This window comes from Sciurus vulgaris (genome assembly GCF_902686455.1).
Source record: "Sciurus vulgaris genome assembly, chromosome: 4".
In the NCBI taxonomy this organism is placed as follows: Eukaryota; Metazoa; Chordata; class Mammalia; order Rodentia; family Sciuridae; genus Sciurus; species Sciurus vulgaris.
In genome coordinates, this window is record NC_136464.1 from 161,947,885 (window position 1) to 161,975,185 (window position 27,301).

General features: G+C 41.6%; 1 protein-coding gene across 2 annotated transcripts in view; it reads left to right on the plus strand.

Moving 5' to 3' along the window:
* FLT1 (fms related receptor tyrosine kinase 1) overlaps positions 1 to 27,301 on the plus strand; it is a 170,865-nt gene that overhangs the window by 125,419 nt on the left and 18,145 nt on the right. Inside the window, exons 16-25 of one of the 2 annotated variants that reach the window (XM_079138566.1) lie at positions 4,189 to 4,295; positions 8,400 to 8,532; positions 12,743 to 12,847; positions 16,751 to 16,864; positions 18,857 to 18,945; positions 23,331 to 23,487; positions 23,692 to 23,808; positions 23,905 to 24,002; positions 24,933 to 25,055; positions 26,766 to 26,877. In XM_079138566.1, the coding sequence (XP_078994692.1) occupies positions 4,189 to 4,295; positions 8,400 to 8,532; positions 12,743 to 12,847; positions 16,751 to 16,864; positions 18,857 to 18,945; positions 23,331 to 23,487; positions 23,692 to 23,808; positions 23,905 to 24,002; positions 24,933 to 25,055; positions 26,766 to 26,877 (1,155 nt within the window). The remainder of the gene's footprint in view (positions 1 to 4,188; positions 4,296 to 8,399; positions 8,533 to 12,742; positions 12,848 to 16,750; positions 16,865 to 18,856; positions 18,946 to 23,330; positions 23,488 to 23,691; positions 23,809 to 23,904; positions 24,003 to 24,932; positions 25,056 to 26,765; positions 26,878 to 27,301) is intronic. The other variant, XM_079138564.1, reaches the window with a different exon arrangement.

A 27,301-nucleotide genomic window follows, 5' to 3' on the forward strand; every position in this document is an offset into this window, starting at 1 on the left:
ATGCACAGCTGGGCTATTTCATGCACTGAGCTCATCAGCTGTCACTGGTAAGTGAAGCTGGATGTAGTCAGGCCAGTGTATGGACATTTGACTGCAGAGAAAACACCTAAGGGCTTATTATTTAAATCAGCCTGTGTAGCATATGATATCCTTCTGGTGGCATTTCAAATGGACAGAGATAGAGCTATCAAACAGGGTAGAGCACAGATGCTACATCATACACCATAAAATTCTTTGTTTTGTTTATTATTTTTATTAAGCAGTACTGAATATTATTAATATAATAGGCCTAATAAATGTTCATCTTGAAGATGTTTTAAAGAGTTGATTCCTTAACTGTGTGGTTGCACAAAAATACAGTCAAGTCCTTCTGACAGGAATTTTACTTGAGTAAGGACTGTGGAATTAGACTTTGGGGGTCAGCTTCCTGCCCCACGGAATGCAGTGGGAAAGTTCCCACAACCAGAAGGGGCCTCTCACAACACATTCCATGCGGGAAGCATCTGCAGAAGTTCTGTGCAGACAGTACCAAGTCTCAAGATGTTATCAGCATTTGTCAAGCCACTGTGCCATGCCTTGAGCAGGTCTGAATCAAATTCCATAAAACTTATTATTTGCAGCAAAAGCAAGGGTGTGTGCACGTGTGTGTACATACAGCAAGGCAGCATTAGGCCTTACACTATAGAAGAAATCCACACTCCTGAGTTTACAATATTCCCATCATCAGGATGCACAGTGAGAGAAAAGCTTACCTTACTTTGAAACCTCTATAAGGAAGTTGTTCTCAATCTCATGAGGTTCAGGGAAACCTAACCACAAGCTGACAAAGAGACAAATGAAGCCAAATTCATGAATTCACTTTACACTCCTCAGGCTGTCACCTATTTGCCAAACATTCCTCCAAAAACTGGGGATTGAGCAACAAACAAGAGAACCATGATCCTACATTCTGTTGTTTCACTGAGAACTCTGAGCATGCTCATCAGCTGATCTGAACACTAGACTGTGAGCTCCAACCACACCTGGAACAAATCTGGGAGTTAAGTAGTGAGCCACATCCTTACTGAATTTTAATATGTGGGAACAGGGATTTGTTGTTGTTATTTTGGTGTTATTTTTGGTACCAGGAATTGAACCAAGGGGCACTTAACAACTGAACCACATCCTCAGTCCTTTTTTTTTCTATGTCGAAACAGGGTCTCACTAAGTTGCTTAGGGTCTCAATAAGTTGCTGAGGCTGGTTTTGAACTGCAATTCTCCTGCTTCAGCCCCCAGAGTTGCTGGGCTTACGGGTGTGCATCACCATGCCTGGCAGATTAGGGATTTGATCCTGAATTCCCTGGAAGCTTCACAAAACTGTTTGGACAGAAAAAGCAAAACAATAATTTATGCATTCATGTGAGGAGTGGTGTGAATAAGATGAAAAAGATATGGCCTCAGCCTGAAAGCCAGGAGAAAAACAGTGAAACCAAAGTATGGAGGTCCAGAAGAGCTAGTGCATTTATTTATTTATTTAGGTACTAGGGATTGAACCCAGGGATGTTTAACCACTGAGTCCCTTTTTTATTTTGATACCAGGGTCTTGCTAAATTGCTCAGGAACCTTGCTAAATTGTTGAATCTGGTTTTGAAGTTGCAATCCTCCTGCCTCAGCCTCCCAAGCTGCTGAGATTACAGGCATGTACCACCATGCCCAGCACGGTGCATTTAAAAAGTGATTAAGTAAGCCAGGCACATGGCCCACACCTGTAATCCCAATGGCTCAAGAGGCTGAGGTAGGAGGATCATGAGTTCAAAGCCAGCCCCAGCAAAAGTGAGGTGCTAAACAACTCAGTGAGACCCTGTCTCTAAATAAAATACAAAATAGGGCTGCTGATGTGGCTCAGTGATCAAGTGTCCCTGAGTTCAGCCCCCGATACAACACTTCCCCCAAAGAAGTGATAAGTATTTTGATGTGACTGGAGCAAGTGGGAGGGCAGCAGCAGGAGGTGAAACCAAAGAGAGAACCAACACTGAATAAATAACAAGCATTTGGAGTTCAGGTTTTGGTTTTGTCTTTGTTTATTTTTAATTGTGTTGCTCCTCATGCATGCAGGGCAAGAACTCTGCCACTGAGCCAGACCTTCAGTCCAGGATTTGGATTTCTATCTTGGTGGTGATAGAGAGCAAATGCTGGAACTAAGAGGAGTAACAGGACTAAACTTGTGATATGGGACTACCACTCTGGCTGCAGAGGTGAGAAGACACAGCAGGCAGTCAAGACTAGGTGGGAGACTATCACAGTGGCCCAGATGAGAACCGTTAAGGCCTTATTTTTAGGCAGTTACAATGGAGAGAAGAGGAAGTGACAAACTCAAGAGCTGTGGAAGTAGAATGGGCAGGACTCTGTGATGGACTAGGTGGAAAGAAAATGCCAATTTCCCCTCTAGACTAAAAGACACTTTGTGGCAGGGAATGCAGCCTATAGGAAGTGATTAATATGCGCTTGTAAAGGCCAAAAAGATAAGAGAGGAGGAGGAAGTGGCACACCCTTGGAGTCATGGTGGTTAAGCATGCAGAATCAGATAATCTAGGTTAAAATCACAACCCTGCTATTTTCAGGCTGTGTGACTTTGGAGAAAAGGTTTAATGTGGCTGTGTTTCAATGTCCTCATTCATAAAATGGGAATAATCTAGTTTGTGGGACTGCAGTGTTGGTGAGTGGATGCTGCTAAGAAGAGTCCCTAGAATAGTAGGCACTCGATATTATTGTTTTGCTATCTGCAGGCTTCCAACATATGTATTTGCTATGATTCAGGACAAGAAACCTTCAATGACTCCAAATGTCTGCAACATTTAGTTCAAACATCGTGCAATATGCAGTCCTCTATGCTTTGGTTCTGTTCTGTGACCTGTATCATACTGCCCTGTCATTTCCCAGGCCTGGGTCTTATGCCATTCCTGTTTCCTATCCTGCCTTCATCTCTGCAGATCAAAAACCATTTCAAATGTCACTTTTTACAGAAAACATTAGCTTCCTGAACCTCTGAAGCTTTTAAAAATCACATTTCTTTGTATTTGCCTTAAGTCTCCTGGTTAGGTTTGAATGGGCTTCTTGGAAGTGACAACTCTCCCTTACTCATTTTCCTATTTCCTGTGGCACCTACCCTTGCTTTAGCAAGACTTAATACATCTTTGTTGAATTGAAGTTTGGACCTACAAAATGAAGCAATTATGAAATTGACATGTTACTACCACTTACTTCACAGGGTGGTTTTGAGTGCTTGGCATATAATATCATCATCATCCACATCATCACTTCTAAAAAGAAGTTTCACTTGTTCCTGGCCTACCTTAATATAACCTGTCTCATTTTAATGAGTTAAAAGATAATGGCATTATTTTGGAATTCCTAGGAAACTGTCCACTGGAATCAATACCTAGGGAGCTACTGTTGTGGCCTACCAGGGCTCTGTCATTCCTTTACGAACCCTGAAGGCATCACTTGAAGACTGTGCATCTTCTCTTTTTAGTCTTGAAGAAACCATGCTCAACTCTTGATCTCTGTAAGGTTGGGAAATGAGATGACTGGGAAGGATCCCACAATCACCTCTTCTCACCTTAGCCCATCAAGCCAGCTACTGATGAGGACTGAAACGGAGCTCCCACTGCAGGGAGCAGGACTGTGGGAGGTTTGGACTGGCTATTCCAAAAGGAGCAAGCAGGCAATTGTGACAGTCCTTGAGCTTTATTTTTATTTTTTAAATCTACTTTGAAGAATTTTGTGAGTCCCAAAGGAGCTCTTTTATGTCATTTTTTTTTTCATTTTCTTTAGAATTTCCTCTAAAACCCATTGGGGAGATTTAACATATTCCAGATTTAGCACTTTAATAGGCTTTTGTTCTGCCTTAATTTTTTCCCATTTTTAATTTCTCCTCTGATTTTTAATTAGCTATCTCTGGGATTAAAAAGTTTACAAACTCAACAGCAGAATTTCTGGAAAGTCTTTCATGTATGAGTTCATTACAGTAATACTGTGTACCCTGCCTGACTTAGAACATGTCTTAGTCTCTGAGACTCATTCTGCACCAGCAGACTGCGTTCGCTAGGATAAACCACTTAGGGGCACTGGCCTCTTTAACAAAGCCACAAAAATGCTTAGTTTGAATGCAACTCTTTAGCAGCATCTTGGTGATTTTTCTCTCTCCAGGAACCTCAGACAAGTCTAATCTGGAGCTGATCACTTTGACTTGTACCTGTGTGGCTGCGACCCTCTTCTGGCTCTTGTTAACTCTCTTTATCCGAAAGCTGAAAAGGGTAAGAATATATCAGATGAAGTTTCTGATCCTTTTATGTAATATTCTAAAACTGCCTGGTCTGCTGTCTAGAGCGAGTATTATACGATGTTGGACTCTCTTCTTTCCCTGCCCTCTAGTTCCCATCCTATGATGAACACTGAAAACAAGATAATTAAAACGTCTCTGGACAAAAAGTGGGGTGTTCAAATGAAAGGCTAAAACAATGAACAGATGAATATTTCTCAGGGACAGAAAGGATGTCTTTGATCTAAAAAGCTTGCAATCAAGTCTTTTTTTGTTTTGTTTTGTTTGTCTTTGGTGATGGAGACTGATCCTAGGGCTTTGCACATGCTAAGCAGACACTCTACTACTAAGCTATACTTCCAGCCCTGTAATAGTCTTTAAGTTAAATTTAGCATGGGTTCTGTGAATTCTTCATTGTCTTCATCTCACTCTCTGTTTAAAAAAAAAAAAGACACCTTTGACTTGACTTGGCTCTCATAATATCATAGATAAATAAGAACACTTTAGTTCCAATACTATTTGGATCCCACCATAACACTGTGTCCAGTTGGAACTCGGAACATCTGAGTTCCACAATTAGGCCTGCAATATAACCTGCTTCTCTACAATTCAGTGGGAAGATTAACATTCACGCCTCAAATATTAACTGTCAGCCTACTGGGTGCAGAGTGCTGGGCTCTGTTCCATGCCCTCTGGTGACAGTGGAGGAGCAAATGCCTCAGTGTACAACCTGGGAGGAGACTAACTTGAATCAACCACACAGTCAACTGTCAAACAGCAACTCTTATGTTAATTGAAAGAGTAAACTTACCAAAAGATGTCTAAGAGGGGCAGTCAGGCAAACAATAGAGGGAAAAGTGTCGAAGACAGGGGCGAGTATGTCTGAGGCTGAGGCAAGGGAGGGAAACAATGAGAACAAGACTAATAGGAGGACCATAGAACTTTAGAGGTGAGAGCAAATAGCACAAGATATCAGGGTAAGTTGGCAAGCTCAGGACTGGCGGGCAAAGCCTGGCCAGGCAGGGTCTTGTAGGTCACAGTAAGAAATCACGTCTGTATTCTAATAGCTGTGTCAATCCTTGGGGATGGGAAGGATGTTAAGCGAAGGTTGGGGATGGTAAGTGTGACAGATATGCATTTGGAAAGATTATTTTGGCTGTAGTGAGAATGGACCAAAGGAGCAAGAGTGGATAGAAAAGCACCCAGGAAAAGACCTATAGTAAACAATTAAAGTAAGAAATGATGGTAGGGCTAACCAAATGATTAGAGTTGAGAAATATTTAGGAGGTAGAATGAAGAGGACTCAAGAAGGGTCAAGGAGAACACCATAATTTCTAGAGATTAACTCTTAATAATGTGCCAGATGTTGTGGGAAGTTGTTTATGTAGCATCTCAGTTAATCCTTTCCAAAATATTATTACCATTTTATAAAAAGGAAACTGAGGTTTAGAGAGGAAACTAGTTCGAGTCACTATAATTAGAGGTTAGTTCTGAACACAGCCTGTTTGACTTAGACTTGATATTCAATCCCATAAGACACACTTGATAGTGTTGATATGAGAGGCAAGGCTAGAAATCTACCCTCACTGGTAAATGTGTAACATCAGGTTTTTGTCATAGTGATTGGTTTCAAGACATGACAAGGCCACTGCTTTAGAAGAAAACAGGGTCCCACAATAGTTTTGAACGGCAAGACACATTATATAGGGAAATACATCTAACAAAGGCAAAGCTTGCCAAATCTGTAAGAGAGGTACAAAGCTATTGGAGTTCAAAGGAGGAAAGGGGGAGAAAAGACTTCAGAGTAAGCAAGGCTTGAAATAGACTTTGAAGGTTGAAGCTGGAAGGAAAGAAGCAGAAAAACACAGCTGGCCCTGCCCCTTTTTATTCCCCAGATTGGGGAAGCAGTCTGATTATTCAGCATAAGGGAAGACAGAGGAAATACTACTGGAATGGTAAATTTAGAACAAATTGCAGAGGTTCCTTCTATTTCTAAAATTCTGTGAAATGCTGATGATGGGAAGCAAGAGATCTTTATCCCCAAAACAGAATGTCTCTAAAATTTGTGGGAGGCAAAGAGGAACACGGCATCAAAAAATATTTCCACGTGGTTTCTCTAACCACAGTGTCAATTTCCCACAATAAAGACTGTATCTTGTTATCCCCACCCTGCATATGTCAGGGTTAAAATTATAACTTACATTCATTAATGCTTACTATAAACTGGATCCTATTCTAACAACTATATATGGACTGTTTCATTTGATATTCACAACCCTGGGAGATAAGTACAATTATTTTCTCTATTTTGCAGATAAAGAAACTAAGCTTAGAGAGGTTAAGCAACTTGCCCAAGGTTATGTGACTGCTCAGAGGTTGAGCTGTGACTCAAACCCATGCCATCAGCCTTCATGCCAAGCACCTAGTGGCTGCTCAGTGTTACCGTCAATTGGAAGAATAAATATTTGTCAACTAACATTTTACTATCATGCTCCCCTCAAAGCCCTTGCTTAGCATCTGTGTGGTGTTTTCTCTCATCTGCCGTATTGAGATAAACCATAAAATTCCATAACTGCCACATGGGAACACCGTCTCCAGTTGCCCATTTCTCAGTCCCTGTCAAAATCACTGCCAATACCCCCATGGTTCCTGCATGAACCCAAGATGCCCCATGCCAGTGTTCAGCTATCCTATGCTCTTTGGGGCTGGGGACTGTTTTTCATGGCCTTGGCTGTGTTGGACATAAAAGCTACTCCAGTAGCTTCTCTCATGAGCACCCAGCACCCTGTACTAGAATTTATACTGTTCTAAAGGCTTACAGACTGACAAACCTTTACAATCTAACACCAATGACAAATGCAATTTGTGACAAATGTGCTCTATATCTTTGATTCCTGCCCTTTATGAAGGCCAGGCAAACCTTTCTGCCTTGAACTATTTGTCACACATTTTCATGATAATTTTTGTTAGAAGGAAAACGACTGCAAGTGATGGATTAGGTGAGCTGTGATGGCCCAGATCAGTGTGAGCAAGGTCTAAAGAATGTAGTGGGTGTGAAATGGTATGTATGGAGAGGCTGTCTTCTCTACTCCATCAGATTCCGGTTGGGGAAAAGTCTGGAAAGCAGGGCCCCAAACCTCATTTAAATGAAGTTTGTATAACTTTTAGGCAAGAGTTATATGGGAAAGCTTGTTTCCTTTCTGTCCTGCTCAAGATCCTGCCCACAAAAATGCAGGCATCAATTCTGCAAATTTTCCTATTAACAGGAAATATACCCATTGATATAAATCTGACATTAAATGTAAATACAATTATCTATGGTCTGACATATAGGGTACTTTCTGGGCTTGATTTGCATTACCAAGAAAACAAGCACTTCATGGCAGATGCCTATCTTAGTTACTTGACATCCTACCAATAGCCAAATGAACTTAGAATGTGGTTGTGTTTAAGTCTTATATCATATTTACTCACTGGTCTTTGAAATACTCAACTTCTATTTCTTATTGAAGGTTAGCCTTATTGTAATCTCACCAACGGACTGAATAATCTTTTCCAGTAGCTGAAGCAAATAAGAAGTTCAAACTACTAAAGGTTTAAACACATCATAAGAGATGTGTTTTTACTGGCCCACAGATCCTGAGTGTACTTACCACTCTGGTTGTTCTTATAAGTGCAGAAAAGTCACAGTATAGGACACTGCTGGCCCATCTGTAATGTATGTTCCTGCTTGCACAGAATGGCCATGGAAAGCTATTTTTAGTCATTGTTTGGAATGACTTTATAATAATACTTTGCATTTTTTAGAAAAACTATCATATAATTGTCTCAGAACAAGCATGACATATAAGGTCACTAGAGAATTTGAATGCATTTTGTCCAAGATAGAATGGTGCAGCTAGTACTGCAGAAATGCTCTATGTGAATAGCAAGTGTTTTATGGATACTGCACACTTGAGGTGGGGGTTGGGGACACTCTGCACCTGACCACACAGTTCCAACCAAATAACTCAAAGCAGCAGAGGATCTTCCATTTAAAAACCTGGGGTTTTTCAAGTTATTTTCTTCTTGGTAACTTTGAGGTCTTCTTATTTTTCAGTCATCTTCCCAAATAAAAACTGACTATCTATCAATTATAATGGACCCAGATGAAGTTCCTCTGGATGAGCAGTGTGAGCGGCTCCCCTACGATGCCAGCAAGTGGGAGTTTGCCCGCGAGAGACTTAAATTGGGTAATATACTTGTTCAACAGACTCATGAACCTATCTGAGCCCCTACTTCATGCAAAACATTGTGCTTTGAGGGATGCCAAAATAAATAAGACCTGGTTTTCTACCCTCCAGCTGCCCACAAACTAACATGGGAGATGTACACAGAGGTTAAAATTTCTAATGGAATCCTACGACAACAGTACAAGGTGACAAGGGAGCACCTCTATGTTCATTCAACATTTATTAAACCCCATCTCTGAGCAGCAGACATTAGTCTAAGCCTTGGGAATATAAAGGTGTTTAGGTCTCCTCCCTCAAAGGGATGGTATGGAGACATGCAAAAATAGGTAAGTGAAAGCAAAGGGTGAAAGAGAAGCTCTCATGGGAGGCTTATAATCGCCAGCACTCCTAGGTAGAAACTACTGGGGAGTTAGTCATGTGAGTCCCAGATGTAATTCAGGATGGCAAGTAACAGTGAAATTAAACATTAGGTGAAAGAGTTGGTACTTTTCAAGGATGTGGCTCCAAACTCCTCTGTGCAAATTTCCAAATTATAACCTTGGAGTTTCCTGGAGTGTTGGGAATGTCCAGACAGAGAAGAAAGCCCTAGGGGATCATTTAAGTTTCACTTTTGAAGAGCAGAGACTTGTTTTCCAGGTAGGGCAGATGCTGTAAACAGTACGCAAATGTGCTTTCCCTCAGCTTTACCCCCAAGTTCCTCCAACTCAGACGTCACAATGCACATTAATCTCCAACCCGTGGTGCTACAAAACAATTGGAACCTCAATCACTCCTACCCAAAATGTTTGGATTGTGGTTTCTGAAAGTTTTCCACTTACTCCTGTGTATGCCAGAGTCATTAGTGGTTGGAACTAGGAAAACAGATTGTGGGTTCAGTGTTCCTGGAGTTTGTCGTTCTCAGTGTGAAGAGCCCGTGTTCCAAATCCAATAACTTGACCCCTCTCCCCAAGCTATTCTGGAGGCAGGGGTGGACAGAACGGGGAGTAAAGTGGTTTTTCCTGTTTTTCTCTAGGATCTTGAAATGTTCTGCTTGTGTTGAGAAAGTACAGCCATCAGGTTAGGTTCTGTTTGATTTGGGGAAAAAGCATGAGACAGGAGAAAAGTCAGCAATGGCTATTGACAGAGAAAAAAAAAGCAATGAACTAAATTAAGTTAAGGGCAGGTGGCACACTGGATGAGTGCCTTTTGCAAGTCTAAATTATGTGGCAATTAGCCCAGCCCCTCAGTAACCTTGGTGAGGAAGTGGGGATCATTTTCCCACAATCATGAGCCGTTCTTAGGCCACATTGCTTTCCAGAGTTATTAGTCACAATCAAACATGCTTCTTCAAGGACAGGACACATGAGTTTTCCCTCCTGTCCCTTCATTCCTCCCTAGTATCACTGTGATCCATAGCGCCTTGAGGGACATTGTTAACCCTTCTTCCAGAATTCTCCTGGGGCTCAATAATGCCATTTCAGGCATTTTTCCTTATTGAAATCTTTCTTATCATTCTTTTCCTTTCTGGATTTGCCACATGCTATGATTTGGCTGGGATCTATTTGACTGTCTTCAATGGGTAAGAGAAAGCATATCAAGTCTAACTGTCTTTTAACGCACAGCATGTCTGCAAGGTTAGAGGAATGTTCCTCTGATTAACGTGGGAGCAAGAAGGCCCAAGACGTCTTTGTTTTGTAAGCCAAATAAATGACAGAAAGTAATTTGAAGTAATGTCTGGCAAGTGAAAGTAACCAAGATTATGTCCAGATCAATGGAGAGAAAAGCTGCTTTGATGGGCAGGGTTACAATGGGGCTGAAACTATAGAGAAAGACAGAGACCAAGGGATGATTTCAGCTGTTCCTGCTCTGTTGGTCACTATGAACAGCTTGGAGAGGAAAGGCAGAATTTATAGTACCTAATACACAGATTAGGTTAGAACTTGGGTCAAAGGTGTTGCTACCATTGAAATTCCTGAAACCCCAAAACAAAAATAATTTGCACCCCCCTCACTTTTTTTCATGATTTCTCATTAACCCTGGGAAAGAATTCAGCACCTCTAAATTTATCACAGAAGTTAGGATAATGTCTGACATTACATCTTTCTATTGGAAAATAACTTAAAGGCAGAATTACCTAATATGGCAAACCACACGGGAAGTCTGGAATTTGGCAAGTACACAGTGCCTGGGCTGGTGCTGCATCTTGTGAGACCAGCCCTCCCTGAATGCCAGATAGGGGCCCAGTTCTTGCTGCCCTGTACTCTCCCCAGAGTGACCAGGGGTCCTGGATAGTCCAGGACATTCTTGGAGAAAATTTTAGTGTTCTTGCATAGTATGACAATGACCTAACACATTTCTGAGCTAGTTTGTAGCATTCCAGGCAACACACTAAGGAGAATTTCAAGGGAAAAGGATGAGGAAAGGTCAAATCCAGTGCGGCTGGGCTCCCTGAAACTGGAACCATGGGTCCACAGAAGAATTCCAACATATCAGATGATTAAAGAGTCCATAATAGCTTCATGCTGTTTTATGAGGCAGCAATCAGCTTCCAAGAGTTTAAATGAAAAAACTGAGAGAAGCCAAGTGAGAACCAGTATATTCTCACTGATAGAAGCAAAGCTCCCAAACACTTGTTAAAACAAAGTGTGTTATGATGGCTGAGAAGGGAATGTGTGGGGGCGGAAGTTGTAGAAAGGAAAGGATTCCATGTGCCCAGAACAAGCAAGGGTCTTAGGAATGTATGGTGAGCCGATCAGGACACTTTTCATACTAGGTGATGGAAGGCACATTGTGGAAGGAAAACATTGTTTTTATACCCTATATAAAGCAAGGATAAACCCTTAACTGAAATATGCCAATTTTTACCAATCTGGAGAAGGCATGATTTCCATGTGCAGAACTCTCAGGGTCCACTGGATGCTTTTTTATTCTAACACAGGAGTCCCCGTTCTTGGACAATTTTACATGAAGAAAAAACTAGAGACTGTATCTTTGCTCGCATTGAATGCTCTGGGAGGAATGGTATTCATTTGACCCCAGGAAAAACATGTCATTTCACTACTGTTCCCCTCCTAAAGCAGAGCATGTTCCTGTGAGACAGATGCAGAGAGCAAGACACACAGAGGCACTTGTGATTATGCTTGTAACTGAAACTTTCCCATGTCCTAACTGGTTGCATCAAATGGGGCAGTAGAATATATTAATCAAAGACAAGATGAAGATATTATGGTTCTAATATAAGGAGGAAGCAGGAAAGCTTCATCACAAACCTTACAAGAAACTTAAAAATATATAAATGTATGTATATGTATGTATATAGACCTGTGTGTATGTGAGTGCAGCATTCTCCTGGTCTCCATTCTACAGCCCCTTTAGTTACCTATGATGGTATGAGGCTTGCCCTGGGCATCCCATGAATTTCTGAATTCTGCTCTCCATTCTGCACATCTACACAGGGGACCTGCTCTACACCTCACACTGGGTGAAGTACAGGCAAGATTCAGACAGCATCCTTGCCCATCTGAGTCAAGCTGGCTCATCTGACGGTGGGGAAAGAAGCATATCAGCAGTCATTATAGCATGAAATAATGTGCACACAAAAGAAATCTTGGTTGGTTACTGAATTTGGCAACCATCTCTCTGGAAGTGAAACAAATTACTATCAGGGGTTGATGGGTTCATGTGCTGAACCATGAGCTCTTGTAATGATCATATAATAATTGCCAGGGATTATTCTGCCTGAAAAATGACTTAGTATTTATTTTTTAAGTTATGAAGTATCATTATAGCCCATAGCTATAACCACCATTCTTGATGTCTCCCTTTGTTGCTGAAAACAGAAGAAATGACCTTAAGTGACAAGAAACAGGGCTTAGGTTAAACAGAGAGAAGTCTTCTTGGTGATGTGATTTAACAATGGAAGAGACCACCCAGGATTTGGTAGTGTCTCCTCTACCGGAGGACTCTATGAAAAGGAAACTATTTACCTTCACTAAATGCCTACCCTAGCTTTGTAGGATGCAGAAGCCTCAGAGGCAAAGGAAAGAGCAGAGAGGAAGAGACCCCAGAAACAAGTTCCTTATTATGTCTCCTTTAGGGTTACTTCATTTGAGATTCCATTCAAAGCTATATGCCTCACAGAACACATAGGAAAAAGCACTTCCTTCCTGAAAAAGACTTAAACTCACCTTTCTGGCTTGGCAAAGAAACCAACATCTTCTTTTCATTGTAGGCAAATCACTTGGAAGAGGGGCTTTTGGGAAAGTGGTTCAAGCATCTGCATTTGGCATAAAGAAATCACCCACCTGCAGGACCGTGGCTGTGAAGATGCTGAAAGGTGTGTGTGTGCCATTTGGCTTTCGTCTGACCCATCGTCTTTATACATTCCCCAACTTTGGTACAAGTTGAATATAGGAATAAATACAAATTATTTCTACTCTGGCCATATCACTTTCTTCTACAGCTCCCTTTTCTGAAGGAGTTTTATTTTTTTAATTGAATTTTTATTTTTATTTGTTCTTTTTAGATATACATGACAGTAGAGTATATTTGACATATTATTCATACACATAGTATAACCCATTCTTATTAGAATTCCATTCTTGTGGTTGTATATGATGTAGAGTTTTGCTGATCATGTATTCATGTATGAACACAGGAAAGGTATGTCCAATTCATTCTACTATCTTTACTATTTCCATCCCCCACCCTTCTCTTCATTCCCCTTTGTCTAAGCCAATAAACTTCTATTCTTCCCTCCCACCCACAAGGAGTTTTAGATAGGCTCACACTAGCTCAGAATAAACCTTGTCAATGGAACAATCCAGAACTGTCCATGGGAAAATGATCTCTGTCACCTTAAGGTCTCTCTCTTCTCACATTTCAGACTAGACTAATAGGGACATACGCCCATTGTAACCATAGGTTCAAAGTGTTGACATGATCCACTATGACTGTAATGGAAACTTAGCTGCACATCACAAATCCCAAAGGCTTAGCTTGAACTTGCTCTAACTGTAAAGTGAAACTAGAAAGCTAGAACAATTTAACTGATCAGAACTTTAATTTATACTGTCAAGCCCTAACCAAAAAACATTTCCTCTTTAATTTTTTTTTTTTTAAATCAAAGTATATCTTTCCAGTGTTGAAAAATACAAGATTCCAAAACTGAAAGAAAAAAAAAAGACAGGACTGAAAATTGGGCAGTCTGAAAATTGGGCAGTGTGTAGCTTTCCAAAGTCTCCCAGATATTGCCAGGAGAATGTGAGGCCCAAGAAGCGGTGCACCCACCTAAGCAGGTACTCAGCATGAACCTGAGGAGAGAGGGCTCAGTCTTAGGGAGACTTTCAAGATCTTACTCCTCACCCACCACTGCCACCATTACGTCAGAAGCACCAATGTAAACATTTTTTCCACCTCAGAAGGCCGTCCTCATCAGGGGGAAATTGATGAAACTCTACCAAGCAGGGAGAGAGCAAGTTTGGACAACAGGTACCAAAACTGATAGGAGGAATAAGTTCCAGTGTTCTATACCACAGAAGGGTGATTATAGTTTACAACAATCTATTATATATTTTATAAAGAAATAGAAGAAAAGGGTTCATAGGTCCCCAACACAAAGAAATCACAACTGTTTAAGGAGACAGAAATGCTAATTACCCCGATTTGATCATTACACATTGTATACATGTATCAAATTATCATGCTTTCCCCATATGTCCACACATTATTATGTGCACCCCCCAAAAAGCGTTTCTACAAAGAATCTGCCAACTCTAATCTGAAAGTAGACTGTGAAGGAGTTTCATATCCACAATCAGGACTTTTGTTCAGGGTAGACTACCCAGATTTCTGTGAGACTACTCAATGCCAGGATGCTCCCCCAATCCCAGTTGCTGAATCCCAGTTGATCCCAGTTGCATCAATGTGTCTTCTATGTGAGAAAGTAACAGACTAAACACTGTGTTAGGCTGAATCACACAAAATTTCTATTTTTCTTATTTTCTCTCGACAATATTCTGAGGTAGCTATTATTATTCCCAGTTGGTAGATGAGGCAATGTGGTCCAGAAAGATTGGACAGCCTCTGCAAGGCAGCATAACCCTTATGGTAGGCTCAATAAGGTCTGTACCAGCTTTAACTGAATTGCTCTTTCCCTCACACCACAGTGCCACAAGAGTGGGGAGCAGAGACCTGGCCTCCTGGAACTGGTCCATGCTCCCAAATTCTTCAAAGGATCCCAGTCCCATTTCCCTGCTTACTTTCTCACATCATGTCTAGGAGGCATGTCTAATGTTCACACTATTATGTCATACATCCAAGATCAAACTTGTGGACCTACCTAGAAATGGAACCATCTGAGCAGCTGTTCTCAAAGTGGTCTTGGATAGTTTTGTCACATCTCCTCTCAATGTATCAGAAATGCAAATTCTCAGGACTGATCATTGGAAGGGAGAAGATTCTGACTTGAGATCTCTTTTAAAGGCTCAGAAAATCTATTCTATGTCATACATAAATCCTGTGTGTAACCTTTATAGATACATATCTTTTTTTTTCCTTTTTTTTTTTTGGGGGGGGGAGGGCTATTGGCATTGATTGAAAAACATTTCCAAATCACCCACCCTATCAAATTTCTTAAATTTTTTTTAATTCAGCTTTCTTGCTTAATTGGTTGGCCATCTTTTGGGGGGAAAAACAGAAAAAAGCAGAATGTCAAACAAAGGCCATTAATCAAAAGCTCTTTCAAACTGTCCCTGAATAAAATTTTAATCTATTTGGGCCTTACAACCATGTCTGAAATGAGAATAATAATCATGTTATTAATTTATCCAAAAATATTTGTTGAGCAACTACTGTGAGCCAACCCCTACCCCACTGGGAGGCTTCTGGAGTTTATCTGGTTATTATTAAAAAATTATTTGTGATTATGAAATACCATGTCAGTATCTACCACAATGTTCAGTGCACACACCACTTTCAGTGCTCTGACAAAAAAAAAACTTACTCATAAATACAGAGTTTCTATAACAGCATTATTTGTAGTAGCAAAAACCTGTATAGAGATGACACATAGGCTTTCTATTACAGCAATATTTCTAACACCAAAAACCTGTAGACAGTCTAAATGAGGAACACAGTTAATCAATTAAAAGGAACAGAAACAATTTCTGATATATTAAAAGGGGAGGAAAAATTAAATATATACAAATATATGATCCGGTTTATGTAACTCCCCCCCAAAAATAGCCTTTCATTTGGGTATATTTAAATGCACCGAAAAAGATCTGAACTCCAAACTATCAGCAGTAGCTACCTTTAGGAAGCTAAGTAGGCTGGAGTGACTTGCACTTTTTACTTTAGATGTTTTACTCCTTATATTTTTTTGTTTTCTTTGTTCTTTGGAGTTTTTTGTTGTTGCTTTTGTTGGGGTTTGTTTTGTTTTAGTGCTGAGAATCAAACCCAAGGCCCAAAGCTCTACTGTACCACCGAGCTTCCCCATATCTTTTCACTCCAACTCATTGTTGGACTATTTCATAACAACATTATTTTACTTTTATATTTCTAAAAGTAATTTTAAAATATTCAATTCCTTAGAAATTAACAAATAATAGCAAACAGAAAAAATGCAATTTAGCCTTTAGACTACTAATTCTTGGACTGATGTTCCTTATCTCTGAGTGGGAATGAAGTTAGTCTAATGCTATGTATCTCCACAACCGAAGATAACCTTGTGAACTCCAAGTATGAAAGGTTATAGGGAGAAAATAACACATTGCAAAGATGTTTACAGAAGCAGTCATCCTGCCCTTGTCAGGCCCCTGGTGCTCCTCTGTGACTCCCCTGAAGAGAGAGTAAGACAAAGAGGGGAGGTGTGGATACATCCCCTGCCTGGAGGGTTCTCACTGCACCTGTTTCTGCTGTAAGAGAAGCCTTCGGAAGACACTTTCATGAGGTGCCCAGCTTCTGAGTCAGCACATTGCTAAACACACTAGGTCCACCAAGGAATGTTCAGAGATGAACCCCACCACAGCCCTGGGTCTCACTGTAATCAAAAGGATGTTGGCTCAGGAGGTTGGGAGTAATGAAAACAGTTCAGAGACTTAGCCTTTGGGCAGAATGTAGTGGGGAAGTTAATGAAGCAACCAGTCCATCATTGACAAACACAGAAGGCAGGAATGCTGCCTCTGGCGTAAGGAGCCCATTGTCTTGTTGCCCTAACTCTTCCTTGCTTCTCACACAGAGGGGGCCACAGCCAGTGAGTACAAAGCTCTAATGACTGAGCTCAAGATCTTGACCCACATTGGCCACCACCTGAACGTGGTTAATCTGCTGGGAGCCTGCACCAAACAAGGAGGTAAAGGAGAAGAGGGGTGGGTGCTGCTCCATCTCCCATACACAAGAACTCTCACATACAGCATATCTCCATCCCTGTTCTCCCTCACCTCCAGGAAAATGGCCTTTCAAAAGGTCCAGAAGAAATAGTCTATCCATTTTATGGATGGGTACTCCCATCCTAGAAATGCCTTCCCAGTTCGGTTAATCCAAAATTCGGAAGAGTACCCCCTTTTAGATCTCCTTCCAGAGGCTCTAGGTCAAGTGGAGGGCATTTTTATCTCAGGATGACTAAGGCAAAAGTGTAAAGGAATGAATCACTACTGGTGGGATCACAGAAGATAATGTGGAAGACAACCAAAAGGGCCCTTCCCTTCAAATCCACCACCCAGATAAGCTTTATACCCTGAATCAAGGGATAGGAATAGGGTTGTGCCTTTTGATTGAGGGCTCCAACATGTTCTTGGAGACCTTTCTTTCCTCCTCTATGGCAAGGTCAATGCTTGAGTGTTGATGTGCAATCATTACCAGAAAGAAAGGTGCAAAGAATTCATGCATATAAATGTTCTCTGTGTTCCCAGTGCAGGTACTAGGGGTGAAGAAGCATTGGGGAAGACCTACTGTTGGGAATAGTAGTGGGTAGAAAAGGAGTTGAGGAATGGAGAGGCTAGAAATAGAGTCTAGTGACCTACACCTAGCCCCTCCTGCTTCTCCATTATCCTTGATTTTCCATGAGCTTTTTCTCAAGTTCCTGCGGCGACAACCTCACTATAGTTGCCTCAGCTCTGCACCTGTAAAACGGATCAGGGCCAAGGAGACCACTCACCTCCTTGGGAGCTTCTAAATTCTGTGCCCATGACCGTCAGGATGGAAGCACTTCTTGGGGCTAGAGGACTGCTGGACCCCGGAGAGGGGATCCGCTTAATCTTTCTCCAGGGGGGAAAGACGCGCAAGCTCTAAATGACTTCCGCTCTGGAACCCTGGGGGAAGAGAAGGTGCTGTCAGGATTCCTAACAGACATTTTCAAACCAGAAAAGTCCTGACAATAGCAGAAAACGACTTTACCCGTATGAGCTCCGTAGTCGGAAGCCTCCGCCAGAGCGGCTGGCTACCATTATGTAGCCCACTGAACCAGTTCCGGGTCACTTCCAATTAGACCCGGAAGTGGCCCTTGGGGGAGCCACTAAGAGTGGTCCTTCCGGTAACCACGTGGGACCCGCGGGGCAGCAGGACCTCCTTCCCAACTGCTTGCTTCATTAGGCCAATGGGCAAACTGCGACCAGCCATACAGTGTTTTGAGCTTTTTAAATAGGGCACGCACAAAAAAAAAAAAAAAAAACAAGTCAAAAGGGATGGTATTCTGTGACATGAAATTATATGAAATTCAAACTTACGTGTTCATAAAGTTTTATTGGAGAATAGTCATACTCGATTGCATTAGCAAGAGCCGTTTCCAGGTTACAAGGTTAGAATTGAGTTGGTTGGCCTGCAAAATTTAAACTATTAACCATCTGGTACTTTACTTTGGCCTGCACACACAACTATCTGGTACTTGACATCCTCTGCTTTACTATCTCACAAGTCCCAAGGCAAACTCAGTGTAGACACCTTCAGGCAGCAATGTTACTGAAGAGAGACAGACCAGGTAGCCTGTTTTCTGCCCTGGGAGGAAGAAACTGCTTAATGGTTCTGGGTCTGGTGTGACAATTACCAGAACCCCTCTTGCCAGGATCTGGCTAATGGGCAGAACGTGCCTGGTGTTTGCCTCTCTTCTCCTTCTGTTCCTTTCTTTCTTTTGCTTTCCCTTCATTGCTCCTCCCCACACCTACCCCCATTTTCTATTGTATTTTAGAAACCCTTCTCAGGTTAAATCGCAGAAGTTACAGTGTTCACAGTCTTTCATCCCTAAGTTGCGTTGGTAGGCCCACTAATGAAAGACAGGTTGGTTGAGGTTTCTCAGGCCCACTGAAGGCTGAGAAATGGCTGACTGACTTGGTGTGCTGTTTGGCTGCAGGGCCTCTGATGGTTATTGTTGAATACTGCAAATATGGAAATTTATCCAACTACCTCAAGAGTAAACGAGACTTATTCTTTCTCAACAAGGTAAGAACTTTAAAGGTAGAGTTTTTTTTTTTTTTTTTTTTAATTTAGATTCATTGTACACAAATATGGTACAACTTTTGTTTCTCTGGTTGTATAGAGCTCTTTTTAAGGACAGCAATGGGTTGCCATTTAGGCTGTGGCAACATAAAGCAGGAGAAACCTAGTTTGTTTCATTAATAAAATTAATTAAAACTCCAAAAAAGTAAATTAATGAAAACTCAACTTCTTTTTCCACATTTTCCTTTCATGCTAATCTGTCACACTCTTTTTATGGAGAATGCAGAAAATCATTTACTACCAGTGTATGCAACAATAATGAGAAGTTAAATGCACTAGCCATCTACCTTAATTCCTATTGTACATCTTGATAATCTTATCTAAAACACACACACATGAAACATACACTTATGTAAAAACACAAAATCACTTGTTTTTTGAAAATAATATCAAATATAGTTGCCTTCATTTATTAGAAATTAAAGACACAAATACCTGAGAGACTTGCATAGTCACCAGTAATGGGACCAGAGGTTGAGATCATTCTGTTCACTTTCTGCTGCTCTTTCTCCCACCTCTTGACACCATTACCACCCATAGCATCCCTAACTCACTCTGAATTATCCTTATCCATGAAATAAATACACAGGCACAGTGGCACACACCCTATAATACCAGCAACTCTGGAGGCTGAGGCAAGAAGATCACAAGTTCCAAGCCAGCTCGGTCAACTCGGTGAAACCCTGCCTCAAAATAAAAAGTAAAAGGAGATGTATCTCAGTGGTAGAGCACTTGCCTAGAATGTGAAAGGCCCTAGGTTTAATCCCCAGCACTGGGGGGGAAAAAAAACAAAACACCTGGGTCCTGAGAGCAATCAAGATTTAAGAAATTACTAACTGGAGGAAAAACAACTTACTAAAACTTTGCAATGTGATAAATGGCACTAGTGCTATGGCCTTCTCTACACTGGATAAGCCAGGGGCAATGATTCAAAATTATTCATTAGTAATCATCAACCATAATGATAAAAACCCATAGTTTTTTTGTTTGTTTGTTTGTTTGTTTGTTTGTTTGCAGTACTAGGGATGGAACTTAGGGCCTTGTGCTTGCGAGGCAAGCACTCTACCTGCTGAGCTATCTCCCCAGCCCAAAAACCCATAGTGTTGAGGTTAAGCATTTGGACTTCAGAATCAGACATTTTTTTTTTTTTTTTTTAAATCCTGTGCTTTCCTCTCATGAAATCTGGAAGCTTGTGCAGGTTACTCAGTTTAACTATGGAACTAACAGTAGAACCCAACTGGTTGGATTGTTGGGAAGATGAAAATCTCTCAGTTAAGCAACCAGTAAATGTTAATAATCATCATTGACCCAGCGATAGAAAGATAGAGTGGGCCCTAAGGGTGTGGCTCAGAGGTAATAAATTTATCTAGTATTTGTGAGGCTCTGGGTTAAATCCCCAATACTGGGCGGGGGGGGGGGGGGAATTGGTTGAATTCAGTTGAATGTCACTGATCTATATGTGGATAAAGTATCAGACATCTAAGAATGATCCCATTTCTGTCATGTGTGCAAGTCTTCACACACACATAAGAACCACTGGACAGCTGGGTGTGGTAGCACACACCTGTAATCCCAGCAGCTCAGAGACTGAGACAGGAGGATGGTGAGTTCAAAGCCAGCCTCAGCAACTTAGTGAGGTCCTAAGCAGCTCAGTAAGACCCTGTCTCTAAATAAAATACAAAAAAGGGCCGGAGATGTGGTTCAGTGGTTTAGTGCCCCCAAGTGCAATCCCCAGTACCAAAAAAAGAACCCCTGTATATAACCAGGCACAGTGAGTGGTATAGGCCTAGAGTCCCAAATACTTGGGAGGCTGAAGTAGGAGGATCACTTGATATCAGATTAATACTAGCCTGGGCAACATAGTGAGGCACTGTCTCAAAGAAAAAAAAAAAAAAAAAACCAACCAACCAATCAACCACAGGACAACTGACCGATATTCTCATCCTCCAAGCTTTGATCAAAACAAAGACACAGGTATTCTGCCAGACTAGCATGTACACGAGAACATATTTTCCCTGGTTTTAAACCAGACTCTAATAATTGGAATCTTGAACCTGAAAGGGATATTTGTGACCAGCTAGTTCACACTCTTAAATTTTATAGATGCCCAGAGAACTCATGTGACACATAATTACCCCAAGGTGAAGTCAGGGAAAGAAAGACTGAGCTCTCTTGATTCCCCTTCCAGGGTTTTTCCTGTGCACCACACTGGAATGGGTGGAAAAAGAAAAAGACAAAAAGAAAATGTGGACGGGGTGCCCTATACTGAGACCAGTGCAAATTCCTCTCAGTCCCGAAAGTCCTGGACTGGGTTCAGGAAGAGCTAAGGCAGCAGAACACCCCAGGGACCTAGGCAGGATGGAACGTTTGGGTTCGTGCGTCCTTTGTTTTGAAGAGTTTGCTTCCTTCTCTGGCTATATTTAATGATTCGCCTCCCTGTGCAATTTGGTGGAGCTGTGTTTTTGTGGAAAACCCACTGCTATCTTTCACATTTGGAACCTAAAGGAATATAAAGAGAAAGTGAAGGAAAAACAAAACCAAAAGACTAAATTGAAAATAGAATATATTATTTTCTAAATTCACCAGGATTCTTAAATATTATTTGTGATAAATTTACTGTTCTGCCAGAGTCCAAAAAGTTAAGTAAATTAACGTTTCTTTAACAGAGATGGTTACCAATAGGCAAAGGTGAATGAATATATCATAGATTTGGGGTCAGGGAGGGAGCAAGTGAGCTTGGGGACTTGTCCCAGGAAGTGACTTCGGGAGATGTGATGAAGAAATCTGCCCAGAGAGCTTCCATAGGAGCTAAGACCTGAGTGAACCCTGGGGACACTTTTTTACCCACATTGCCAGCAAGTTTCCTGCTGTCTTCTGTTGTAGGAAGGGTCTTGTGGAAAACAGTTCAAGTTCCCAGCTGAGCAGAACCAGATCTAACTGCCCCATGGAGATACAAAATCAAATCTTTTTTACCTGCCTTCAGGAAAAACAGAGCAAATTCCCCTTCAGTCCTGAAATCTTGGGCTGGATTCAGGAAGAGCTAAAACAAGAAAACACCCCAGGGACCTAGCAGGGTGGAGTGGTCAGGTGATGGTGGGTAGGTAGATATTCTTTTTAAGGTCTGCCTCCCTCCTGCAACACAGGGAGGGCTCCTGTTCAGAGGCCAGGAACCTTGGTACCCTCTACTCTTCACAAGGTTTGTTAGAGCTGTCCCTCCCAAACCTCCCTCTCTGTCCTGTGCTTGCTCCCATTGTGCCCTCTGGTGGAGGGATCAGTCCTGCTTTGTGATATTTCTAGAAAAACCAAGGGAGTACCGCTAATCATAGCATTACTTGTGTGCAGGTGGATCAAGGAACACCAGTGAACTCCAGTCCCTCTCAGCCATTATTTCAGTATTTCCATCTAGTACAAGCCAGGCTGTGTACATATGGTCTAGTCCTAAAGCCACTGGACCTGCAAGTTTCTAGTGTCATAGTTTTTAGATGAATGTCTTATTCCACATGAACACTCAGGACCTATACCTCCTTTCCTGAACCAGAGTAGGATGATAGAACTTTTCAATCAGGAAGATGAAACCTTAAAAACTAAGGTGATTTGCCCAAGATCACAGAATTAATGGAAAAGCCAGCATCCAATCCAGGACTCGGATACCCTATCCAGGATGAAGGGCCTTTCCTAACTCATTTTAGGATCAACTTGGATCTTTGTTTTGAATGGAAGACAAAAAGAAATGTTTGTGATCTTTCCTTTCCCAAGGAAACCAAAGAAATTGGTAACTACAGCCTTCCCTTATAACGTCTCACAGGGATTACAAAGTGATCCGCTGGACACTGAAGATCCCTGTCATACCATCTGAATGATGATAGGAGTATCAAAGATTCATTTCTTTCACAAGACAGCCAGGTGCTATATAGAAAAGTGGTTAAGGGCACAGACTCAGGAGTTGGCCAAACCTGGGTTCAGGTTTTACCATTTGCCTGTTGCATGTGCCCTTGATGACTAAACTTCTCTGAACCTGTTTCTCCACTTTAATAAGGACTACTTCATAAAGTTGTTTGGAAAATGCAATAAGCATTCAGTGCCTACCAGCTGCTATTAGTCTTCTTTTATCTCACCTAAGATGCTATCTAGAAGCTCAGACAAGAGTGGAGTAGACGCCACAACTCCAGAAGTAGTCAAGGCACCTGTTGCCATCAGTCCTCACTGCTAATTCAGTATCCACCTTGTGGAATGACATTTTCCAACTCGGGTGATTGCCTGCTGGAAGGATTAGCATCCCCATTGCCGTGCTGGGGCTCCTTTCACTAGTGTTCTTTATCTGTTCTAAGGATGCAGCATTGCACATGGAGCCTAAGAAAGAAAAAATGGAACCAGGCATGGAACAGGACAAGAAACCCAGACTAGATAGTGTCACCAGCAGTGAGAGCTTCGCAAGCTCTGGGTTTCAGGAAGATAAAAGTCTGAGTGATGTCGAGGAAGAGGAGGGTAGGTATTCATTCCTTCCTGTCCTACAGTCTGAGATATTTTTACAACATACTGTGCATCTCTGACATTTTTTTCTTATTTATCACCCTAATAAACATCCGTGGGAGACTCGAAGGGTAATGTCCTGAGGAGATAAGATTTGAATTAAGATTATTTACAGAGTTACTAATTTTGACAGAGAACTGTGTGATTGTCTCCCTTCAGGCCTTTTTGTTTGGCCGGGTCATCCCCCTCCCCCATGCATGGATCCAATGGGCTGGAGGCCTGGAAAAATCTCTGATGTTCATGTTGAAATTCAGATGAACTCTGATCCACTTGTTGGTTTGTTTTATGTTTTGCTAATGTTGTTCTAATAAACTGGGGTTTAGCGGAATAATAAGAGCCATTACAAACAATTACAGTTCTAATGCTTTGCAGATTCTGATGATTTCTACAAGCAGCCCATCACTATGGAGGATCTGATTTCTTACAGTTTTCAAGTGGCCAGAGGCATGGAGTTTTTGTCTTCCAGGAAGGTCAGCTTATCTCTTTACTATTTTCTTCTTTAAAAAATAATAATTTAGCAGGAATAAAGTGAAGTTTTATTTTTAAAATTTTTATTTTACAAAATAAATAATTGTTTAAATTTATTTTAACCGATACACTAAAACCTAAAACTTGTACATATTAATGGGACATGTGATGTTTTGATACATGTATATATTACATAATGTTTCAATCAAGTCAAACATATTCATCTCCTCAGTTATCTTGTCTTTATGGTGAAAATGTTTAAAATCTTGTCTTCTCCCATTTTTATCATTTGCCAGGCATGGATACATGCCTCTGCTATAAATCCCTTTTTCCTAGTATCTGCTTATACCTATGTCCTTAAGTGTAGAATGAATATCAACCCAGGTGCCCGAATTTGTCCTGCTATGAGGAATTAATTTTGAGATTGATAAGCCTAGGTACCAAAGGGCAGAATTTAATTCCAGGAGGTTCAGACTAGACAAATCCAGCAACCATTCTCCACAGTACCCTCTGGCATGTTTTCAAATTGGTCAAAATCTCAGAGTACAGGACCACCCTGGAGAGCGTCTATCATTTCATCTACAAGGGGCCTCCCACAAATGGATAAGGATCTGACCCCCACCAGCCAGAATAAAAGGTTATGGGTATGTTTTGCTCACTGGTAAAGCTCAGATTGCCACCTCAGTTCACCAGGATGCTGTTTGTAGACAGTAGCCACCAGATTCAGAGCATTTTTTGACTTTGGGGCCATGGGGACTTATATTTGTAAAGAAATGCCTCATGTTTATGGTCACTCTGTGTGCACTGAGAGTGGCTTCCTTTGTAGCATGTGAAATGGATCCTCAAATTAAGAATAATGACACTGAGAAGGCACAGGAAATTAGTTGGTTAGAATAAGGAAGTGCAATGATTATGCAGTTGTTTTATTATAGTGCATTCATCGAGACTTGGCTGCACGAAACATTCTTTTATCTGAGAACAACGTGGTGAAGATTTGTGATTTTGGCCTTGCCCGGGATATTTATAAGAATCCTGATTATGTGAGAAAAGGAGATGTAAGTCAGCTTGATGTTTATTTGTCTCATTTATACCCTGTCATTTTAAAACCACAGACCAAGGCCCTTGGTAAATATTTATACTTCCTCACCAGTAGTCTCTGAAAACTGTCCTGTGCTTACTGTGAAGACAAGCAGTCCAGATGAGTTGCATACCAGAGTCCTTGTGTGGGACTCTGAACAGCCACTGTCTCCTGATTCTGTTTGTCTCTAACCCCTGGCTTGGTACCTGTCCTTTCCGAAGCACTGCCTGAGACTTGCTAACCTGAGAAGTCTTTGGTTGGGCCCTGGTAAGACCATATCATTCCCTGCCTTGAGCTCCTATGGGAGTTCCTTGTACCATTGAACAGAACAGCCTGGACTGTTTCCCTCAAATAAACCAAGATGATTGATTCAGCAGGTGTATGTACCTCCGGAAAGGGTGGGGTTATCTCACTAGGGAGGAAATTGGTTACCTCCCCTGTATGCCTTCCATGCCTAGCATCTCCCTGCTGGCGTACATTGGCCCCCTTCTCCATTTGTTTTTGAACAAAGTGTTATTTGTCACTTAGTGGGTGACCTCCTGTGTCCTCTCTTCTCTGACCTCTACCATGAGGCCTTCAGCTGTGTCTGAGCTCTGATGATTACTCTACAGCTACAGATCACCTAGAAGGCTTGCTCTACCACTTTGCTGGCCCTACTCCCAACCTCCCTGATTCAGTAAATTTTGGGTGGGGCCTGAGAATTGGCATTTCTAATAAGTTTGTAGACCTTGCTGACATAGCTGTCTAGGACCATACTTTGAGAACAACTGCTCTGCTGTCACTTTTTAAAGGAGGTGGGGGAAAGCAAAACTTTCCTTGGAGCTCTGGTCTGCAGATGATATCTACCTGTGTTGTAGTCTGTCCCTCTTTTCTGTTCTTCTGTGTCTCTTTCAACCCCTCCCTGCCCTCCACCCCCTCTTCCTTTTTTCTTTGTCTCTCCATTAGCCCATACTTCCAATCCCCATCCATCCAACTCCCAGTCTAACTACCTGGGAGTCTTGCTATCTGAAAGAGAAGGAAAATTTGTCTGCATGCCTGAAAAACAGCCATACACTCTTCTAAGTACTAAATATTTGAATATTAAGTCATCTTTCTTCTTCCAATACCTTTGCCTGTTCTCTGTATTTGATGTTGTATTTTGGAGACTGGGGGTGCTGAGAATTAAACCCAGGGCCTCATACATGCTGAACATGCCCTCTACCACTGAGCTAGGCCCCCAAATTCCCACACCATGACTTTAAAACTCCTATCTTTTTGTATAGGAATGCCTTTTAAATTTTTTCTTCTTAGGAAAAATTCCAGAAAAATCACCACAAATTTTCAGAATGTCTTCTAACTCAGATCACTCTTTCTCAACCCTTCAATGTCCCTGGGGAACGTAGCCTTTTCTTTGCGGTGGGGGGGGGGGGGGGGAGTATTTTCTTTCAGAGCCATGGAGTTAGAACACAGTGGTGTATCTGAGGGGTTTACTAAACATTTATTGCCTTCAGAGGGCTCAACATAGTCTGCAGTGCTGTCTTCTAGCTTACCACTGCACACCCTATGAGTTTTCTCTGTTTGGAAAGCATGGCTGCTCTAGAAAATGATTTCTGGGCCAAGCATTAAAGTGGGAGGGGATCCATAGGCACTTGGGTGGGATGCTTTGTTTTCATTCCCTTCTTCTCAAGGCTCCCTTACCCTCTTCCAGACTCGACTTCCTCTGAAATGGATGGCTCCTGAATCCATCTTTGACAAAATCTACAGCACCAAGAGTGATGTGTGGTCTTATGGAGTGTTGCTGTGGGAAATCTTTTCCCTAGGTAAATTTGGAGGAGGGAAGATCAAACAGCCTAGAAATAAGCATCTGCATCTTCTGTCAGGCATCCTTTGAATAGACACAACCTTGAGATCAGCACTCAAATTGCAAACTGTGGCAGGGGCATGAATTCCAGTCGCCTCTTAGAAGAGTTTGTGGTGTGTGTGTGCGTGTGTGTGTGTGTGTGTGTGTGTGTGTGTGTGTGTAAAAATGGCTTATACAAACATGAACAAGGTCAGACAGTAGAAAATCTGAAATCAGGTTTATCTTTCTCTGCCTTTGTCCCCTTCTTCCTTGCCTCAGACAGCCACATGTCTGATGCCCTTACCCTTTCCCTCCTGTATCACCTGCTTCCTCAGAATTTCTTCTCAGAAGAAAACCTGATGAGCACAGCTGAAACAGTGGGTAAGGTGTCATTAGAAGCAGGA